At 46.9% G+C, this 8,698-nt stretch overlaps 1 protein-coding gene across 1 annotated transcript; it reads left to right on the top strand.

The window, feature by feature from the left end:
- Positions 1–294: 294 nt before the first annotated feature.
- On the top strand, positions 295–4,632 carry LOC115265178 (uncharacterized). The gene has a single exon (XM_062848653.1). The coding sequence runs from the start codon at positions 295–297 to the stop codon at positions 4,630–4,632; it is 4,338 nt and encodes a 1,445-aa protein (XP_062704637.1).
- Positions 4,633–8,698: the final 4,066 nt, after the last annotated feature.

Genomic DNA, 8,698 nt, shown 5'->3' with positions numbered 1-8,698 from the left:
CTTAGGAGGGCCTCGGTCAGCACTCACCTGCCGGGGAAGAAGGGCCAATATAAATTTCAGTCGGCAGTCCGAAAGGCCACTTAGGAGGGCCTCGGTCAGCACTCACCTGCCGGGGAAGAAGGGCCAATATAAATTTCAGTCGGCAGTCCGAAAGGCCACTTAGGAGGGCCTCGGTCAGCACTCACCTGAACTGCTCCAAAACCGATACCCTAAGATTTTCTTCTAGTAACTTGAATTAAAATACTTTTCTTATAATAATTTCTAATATTACTTTATTTAAAAACTAGCAATGAGATGGACAACCAGTTGGCAAGCCTCAATCCTGCGTTCGGTATCAAGAAACCGAGTTTCTCCGCAAAGCCAAAACCGGTTGTATTCAACGTCAACAGTCGTGATGATGCAGCAGCAGCAGCAGCAGCAGCAAAGCAGTGTCCACTATGCCTGGAGAGTTCGCATTTTAGTCTGGACAAGTGCAAGAAGTTCCATGCACTGTCTATAGCTCAGCGTCGGACCGCCGCAAAATCGTGCAAGGTGTGCTATATCTGCTTGAATTCTGACCACGCCAGGAAGAGCTGTAAATCCAAGAAAACGTGTTCCATCTGCGGTAAAAATCATCACGACCTGGTTCATACCGATGCTGTGCCACGTAACATCACGCCTCGCACTCCGAACGTGTGCAATGTGAATGGTAGGAACGCGAACACGCTGCTACGTGTAGGAAAAGTGAAGATCATGGGTCCGAATGGCGTCGAGGAAGTGTTTGCTCTGTTTGATGAAGGCTCTTCATTGTCGATGGTTGATGCCAACGTTGCTGCGCGGATTGGTCTGCAGGGACCGACATCTCCTGTGACTTACCGATGGACGAACGGTATTTCGCACAAGGAGGAACATTCAATGCTGCTATCTTTCGACATCTCTGGACCTTCGACTCAAGCAAAACGTTTTAGGGCAAATGGCATTCGCACTGTACAGAACCTCGATTTGCCACCAGTGAAGTTCGACATCGAGAAGGTGAAGCAGCTGTATCCAATGCTCGACGAAGATAAGCTGGTCGCAGTTCACGGTGCCAGACCGTGTATGCTCATCGGCTCAAACAATGCTGGTTTGATTGTACCACTAAAAACAGTGCAATACTCGCTGTACGGTCTGCAGTTGACTCGTTGCCATCTAGGTTGGACTGTTCACGGTTCGATTGAACCGAGCGATGCAGCACCGGACTACTGTCATGCGTTACTGTGTTCCGAGGATGACGACGTTGAGCTGACGGATCTGGTGAAGCAGGTCTATAAGGTGGAAGATTTTGGGATAACCGGACAGTCTCCGAAGATATCCGACGAGGACCAACGTGCAATCGATATTATGAACCGTACCATCACACGGCGTGGAGAACGCTTCGAAGTAGGCCAACTCTACAAGTATAACAATTTCTCGTTTCCGGATAGCAAACCCCATGCGTTGCGGCGGCTGCAAATTATCGAGAGGAAGATGGACTCCAATCCCGAGTTCGCAGAGAAGTATTGCAGCAAGATCGAAGATTACGTGAACAAGGGGTATGCTCGGCTGCTGGAACCTGGAGAGCTGGATGAAACGCCAAATACGTGGTACTTGCCACACTTCAGCGTCGAGTCTGGCGAAAAATTCCGCCTGGTTATGGACGCCAAGGCGAAATCGCACGGTTTCTCCCTCAATGACTTGCTGCTGAAAGGTCCTGACTTCGTTCCTGCTTTAATTGCCATACTGATGCGTGCTAGGAAGAAGAAGATTGCTTCCGTGGCGGACATAAAGGAGATGTTCCACCAAGTTCTCATCCGTAGAGTGGACCAGGACTCGCAGCGCTTCTTTTTTCGTGGAATGGATCGCTCGTCACCCCCTAACGTGTACATCATGATGGTCATGATATTCGGAGCAGTGTCTTCTCCCTCCGTGGCTCAATTCATCAAGAATTTCAATGCGAAGGAGTTGGAAGAAGGGTATCCAGGTGTGGAGCGAGCCGTAGTAGATCAGCACTATGTTGATGATTATTTTGATTGTGCTGACACCGAGGAAGAGGCGATCCAACTGGTACGACGTGTGGTCAAGACTCACGAACATGGTGGTTTCCGGTTGGTCAAATTTGCATCGAACAGTGAAGCCCTGTTAGACTCCCTGGACCCCACCTTGATTGCCGATCGAACGGAAAACGAAACACCTGTGCTTGGTATTAGATGGGATCTCCGCTCCGACGAACTTGTATTTTCTCTGGATTTTCCGAAGCTGATTGAGGAGTTTCGAACCGGCGAAAGTGTACCTACAAAACGACAGTTTTTGAAGTTCATGATGGGCATTTTTGATCCGTTGGGCTTGCTTAGTCCCATCACAATCCAGCTGAAAATTATTTTTCAAGAACTGTGGCGGTTGCAGTCCGGCTGGGATGACGAGATTCCAGATGGTTTGGTTCCAAGATGGAGGGAATGGTTGGAGCAAACTGCGAAGCTTAACGAGGTTCGACTGCCAAGGTACTATTTCCCAGAGATTCCGTCGTTCTCTAATGCTGAGCTGCATGCCTTTTGTGACGCTAGTGATAAGGCTTTCGCTTGCGTCGTTTATATGGTTCATCGTCATGAAGACAGGTCGTATGTCGCCTTAGTCTACGCCAAGGCTAGGGTCGCTCCTCTCAAGAATTCGACAGTGCCACGTTTGGAGCTTCAGGGCTGCGTTCTTGCGAGTCAGATGGTGAAAACTCTTCAGGACGAAATGAAGATAGAGATCACGAAAGTGTATTTCTGGACCGACTCCAAAATTTGCTTGAGTTGGTTGAAGACAAGTCAGAAGCTTACTGCCTATGTTGGATCCCGCATTATGAAGATTAAGGAGAACGGACACAGTGTCGATATGTGGCATTGGGTGCCATCGCAGTTGAACATTGCTGATCTGGCAACGAAGTCAAGCAAATTCGGCAGTATGCAAGAATGGCTCAAAGGTCCGGATTTCCTGCCACATGTCAGCACCCGCTGGCCGATCGACGCGCCGGTAGAACTGTCGCCTGCTGAGTTTGTGAATTTCCACGCCGAGCTGATCGTCGACACTTCCGTTGATTCGTTGTGCTGCACTGTATCTGAAGATTGCCTAATGGACCTTCCCGAGATCGAGCGATTCTCCGACTTCAACCGCCTAATCAGGTCAACAGCATATTACCTGAGGATGAGAAGGATATTAGTACTACCGAAAAATGAAAAACCAAAACGTTTAAATATCACTGTTCATGACATGAACGAAGCAAGGAATGCATGGTACAGGAAGATACAATCGGAGGTTTTTGGCGAAGAGTTGCGGAGTCTGAAGCAGACCGGTTTTGTGAAGAGCAGCAGTCGCTTGAAAAGTTATTCGCCGTTCATCCATAATGGAATCGTCCGTATGCGCGGGCGTGTGCAAGACTGCAGCAAACCATTTGATGTTAACAACCCGATAATTCTCCCCGATAATCATCCCTTCTCGAACCTACTGATTCGTATGTACCACGTCGCCAACGCTCATCAGGGTTTGGAAACGGTGATAAACAATATCAAAGAACGTCATCGTATTCTGAAGATCCGCTCACAGGTGAAGAAATTAACGATGTCCTGCATCAAGTGTCGAGAGCTTCGGGCCAAACCAACCGTCCCACAAATGGGAAATCTTCCCCCGGAGCGAACAACCCCGTTTGTGTTTCCGTTTTCAAACACCGGAATAGACTATTTCGGCCCGATGTCTGTTAAGGTGGGTCGTCGTGTCGAGAAAAGGTGGGTGGTTCTATTCACCTGCATGACTTCAAGGGCTGTCCATCTCGAGGTGGTACCATCGTTGGACACGAACAGTTGCATAATGGCAATCCGTTGCTTTATGTCCATCCGTGGGTTACCACAATGCATAATGACAGATAATGGGACAAATTTCACCGGTGCAGATCAAGAGCTCAAGAAACTGGTCAGAACACTGGATTCCCCACAGATCGAGGACACGTTGAGCGTGAGAGGTGTACAATGGAAGTTCATCCCGCCTGGCGCTCCGCATTTTGGAGGATGCTGGGAGCGATTAGTGCGCTCTGTCAAGAATGCTCTACGTGTGATGCTCCGAGAAAGACATCCGACGGACTTGGTGTTGCGAACTGCTCTTTGCGAAGTGATGAACACTGTCAACAACAGGCCGTTGACGCACGTTTCGGACGATCCTCTTGATGCAGAACCATTAACTCCGAACATGCTGCTATTGGGAAGAAACAACTCGATACAGTTCGATCACGATTTCGACGAGCGGAATATGGATTGCCGGGCGGCCTACAAGAGTGCTCAAATTTACGCAGATCGTTTCTGGCGAAAATGGTTGTCATCCTACAGACCGGAGTTAATCAGAAGCCGCAAGTGGCCAGACAACCGAAGCTACCACGAGTATCATGTAGGCGACGTTGTAATGATAGTGGATGAAAATTTACACCGAGGATGTTGGCCAAAAGGAATTGTAGACAAGGTTTTCAAGGGTCCAGATGGAAATGTTAGAACTGTGTCCGTCAAGACTTCAAAATCGTCGTTCACGAGGCCTGTTAGCAAGATTGTTTTACTTCAAGCGATCAGCTCGTCTTTGGGCCCGGAGAATGTTGCCAACAGTAGCTGCAACTAGATGTTTTGCTCGGGTATCTTGGCGCGGCGACGTCGTCCACGGTTACCATGCCAACGTGCGACTCGCGATCAAAGCATGCGAGCAGAAATTCAAATATGTGAAAATTTTCAACCGAACCAGACGCGTGTTGCTAGTTAGTTGCAAATTGTGAAATGGAATTGTAGTGATAAATTGCTAGTTTTTAAATAAAGTAATATTAGAAATTATTATAAGAAAAGTATTTTAATTCAAGTTACTAGAAGAAAATACTTTTCTTATAATAATTTCTAATATTACTTTATTTAAAAACTAGCAATTTATCACTACAATTCCATTTCACAATTTGCAACTAACTAGCAACACGCGTCTGGTTCGGTTGAAAATTTTCACATATTTGAATTTCTGCTCGCATGCTTTGATCGCGAGTCGCACGTTGGCATGGTAACCGTGGACGACGTCGCCGCGCCAAGATACCCGAGCAAAACATCTAGTTGCAGCTACTGTTGGCAACACCTCTCTACCGGTGGAATGAAGCGTTTGAAGCAGATGGTAACCGAACTGGAATTCGAGGTGCAGGACCCAATGAAATGCATACCCTGCATTGAAGGTAAGCATTGTCGTCAACCATTCCATGCGAAAGGGCACCGAGAGGATCGCTTACTAGAACTGATTCACTCGGACTTATGCGGCCCAATGGAAATCGAGTCGATTGGAGACAGTCGATATTTTCTGACCTTGATTGACGATGCTGATCGGAAAACCGTGGTGTACTTCCTGAAATCGAAGACAGAGGTGCTCGAAGCATTCCAGGATTACAAGGCTTTTGCGGAAAACCATACGGGAGAGCGGATCAAGCGAATACGGACGGACAACGGCAAGGAGTACGTAAACCAAAATTTTCGAAACTATTTGCGGAAGGAAGGAATCCAGCATGAAACATCTGGAGCAAAATGGATTGGCCGAAAGGATGAACAGGACACTGGTCGAAAGAGCGAGAAGTTTGCTGTTGGATGCGGATCTGGACCAAGATCTGGACAATAGATTTTGGGCAGAAGCGGTAGCGGTTTCGTTGCATTTGGTCAATCGTTCGCCGACAAAGGGACTGTCGGTGACCCCCGAAGAAAAGTTTTCTGGCAAGCGGCCGGATATATCCCATCTTCGCATATTCGGCGCCAGGGTGATGGTACATGTGCCGAAAGAGCAGCGGAAGAAATGGGACAAGAAGTCGGAAGCGTGTATCTTCGTTGCCTATCCAGCAATTTACGAGCGCAAATGGCTGCCACAATCATGCTCACTTTCTGGTAGGGATAAGCCGATCTGACGTTTGGCTTGTGTCGTTTGTCAGCTGGTCGATAAGATCTATCATAAAGCTAGTATGACACTCTTTGACCAATGCCAAATATTTGACCACTTTTGACAGTTAAATTTTGACCAAGGTGTACATGGCAAACAAAAATATTTGTCACTCTCGAAAAACGAATAGGGACAAACAGAGCCAAACAACCTGCCAAAATTCATCTGTCAAAAGTGGTCAAATATTTGGTGTCTGGACAAAGAGTGTACAGTCAGAACCCGCTCGTTGAGCCACAACCTCCACCCAACCAACGAATTCGATTCGCTAGTTGGGTGAAGTGACAGCAGCACAAGGGGCGTGCGCATTGTTTTTTTTTTTAAATCATGTTTAGGTTGGAAGCAAAAAGGAAAATTTTTCAATTCGTTTCACATTTAGAGCAAAACTGATACGTTTTGCAAATAGAGTTAATAAACTATAGAGGACGAATGTCGCTGCTGTTCCCTTTGTTCTCGCTCGCAAACATGTCGGGTATCTACCTGTCAAACTGCATACTTTTTCGCTTTGACACTTATAGCCCGGCCTATCTTTGCCAGCAAGAGATGTTTCGGCAGCGACGCCAGCGACATTCTTCCTCTATAGTTTATTAACTCTATTGTTTTGCAAGATACATATATGGCCAATGCGAGAAATAATTATTTTTACCCATTTTTAGTCGGTGAAGTGAAATATAGATGTTTATAAATCCACCCGGACCAAAGTGCAAGCACAAAACGCTTTCAATGATCGACAAAATTGTTGGCGCAGTAACCTTAGAATGTAATGAATCATAGTAAGCCATTGTAAGATTAGTTTTAAATAAATTCATTCTCTTCTGTCATACCAAACCGAGTAGACGTTATTACTCTTTAGTCCCAATAGGTTATGGGCCGTAGCAGTTGCTAAGGTAACCACTTTGTTTGGCAGAGAGAAAATTTTTTCGAAGCGGACTTCAAGATTTTTTTGAACCAAGAACCGAAGCAAGAATGGTCAACCCCGACGGACATCAAGACGGTTCCGGCGATCAAGGAAACGGTTCCCAATCTGGATCAAGGAGGCAAGCCAATATCAGAGGACGATTACCGGGCAGTGCAGTATCGCTGCCGGTGCGGGAAGTGCTACGCGGTTCGGAGAACTACAGCTCGTGGTCCTTCGCGACCAAGATGATCCTGATCAAGGAACGGACGTGGTGCGCAGTGAAGGAACGGCTGGAAGACGATCCGGTAGTGAGCGACGAAGTTTCCGAACAAGCCCTGGCCACGATATGCCTGAGTATCGATCCCAAGATTTATGGGCTGGTGCGGAACGCCAAGACCGCTAAAGAGGCATGGGACAGCCTACGTAATACCTACGAGCACAGCGGCTCCACCCGGAAAATTGGTCTGTTACGAAGACTGACCGGAATTCGACTGGTTGGCGCTGAACGGGATGAAGACATCATCTGCCAGACGACTCAAGAATATGTGAACGAGCTGTTTACGACGAGTCACCAGCTTTCTGAGGTCGGATTTCAAGTAGACGATACTTGGCTGGCAAGTTTGCTGATGAAGGGGCTACCGAAGCAGTATGAACCGATGATCCTGGGATTGGAGTCGTCGGGAATGAAGCTTACGGCGGACGTTGTCAAGGCAAAAATCCTGCAGGACGTGAAGGTCGGCAAGGACTGCAAGTCAAGCGATGGAGCGTTCTACAGTCATCCGAATCAGCAACAGAAATCTGCGGGTAAGTCAGCGGTGAAGTGCTTCCGGTGCAAGAAATCGGGACACTACGCATCACAGTGCCAGCAGAAACCGAGCGAGAAAAAGGACGAACGCGATGGCCGTGGCAAGCAAAGCGGTCATGCTGCATTTTTCGCAGCGTTCAACGCAGTGCAGTCAGGAAACGACAATGAGGACTGGATTTTCGATTCCGGTGCAACAACGCATCTGTGCCGGAACAGAGGCCAATTAGTAGAAGTGGAGAACGTGTCGGCTAGCATCAACGTTGCAAATAATTCCGAGGCGGCTGTCGTTGCCAAGGGTGCCGTCAATCTGGAAGCGGACATTGGAGGTACGTCATGTCAAATCACCATGAGTAATGTTCTGTGTGTTCCAGATTTAGCGTTGAATCTGTTATCCGTGAGCAAAATTTGCAAGAGCGGGTACCAGGTCACTTTCGACAACAAGTCATGCAAGGTCGTCAGTCCCAAGCAGCATTTTTCACCGATAATTGCCAATAAAACCGCATAATAATCGTTCACGGTGATCAACCCCGGTCAGTAGTCCCTTACTGTCAGAGCTGTCAGATCAGTGTAACACGCTAAATAAAATTTACACAAAAGGCAATTTACACGGAAAAAAATACACGGTTATGAATATTTATTGGGTACCGGACTGGTCACCGAAAATTTGATCGTTTTCTTTGGTACATCGAGGTCTTGAAATTAGTCTATGGTAATACATAAATATAAGCGACATAAACTCAAATCAATTGTAATAGTCGCATACATTTTTTTCCCTGTGAAGATTTTAAAATCAAGATGAAAAATACAAAAAAAAAATGCGATTATTAATCTTTGGGTCATTTTTCATTTCCGCCGTGGTGACATATCTTTACGTCTCGTTACTCTTCGAAACGGTTATTTTGAACTTTTCGCAAAACACAAGAAAATTTCCATGCATCGCAGAGATTTCAAGTGAGTATTCGGAGAAACCGACCAATCGCCGTTCGCCAACGAATCGGTTCGTAGCCTGATGGCAGCCCTGTCACCGGCAAAAT

This window comes from Aedes albopictus, chromosome 2, assembly GCF_035046485.1.
Source record: "Aedes albopictus strain Foshan chromosome 2, AalbF5, whole genome shotgun sequence".
Lineage (NCBI taxonomy): Eukaryota > Metazoa > Arthropoda > Insecta > Diptera > Culicidae > Aedes > Aedes albopictus.
Note: the sequence above shows the minus strand (reverse complement) of the source record. Positions and strands in the feature narration are given on the sequence as shown.

Excerpts from the sequence above, each read along its gene's own strand:
- LOC115265178 (XM_062848653.1), top strand. The coding sequence starts at position 295 with ATGGACAACCAGTTGGCAAGCCTCAATCCTGCGTTCGGTATCAAGAAA.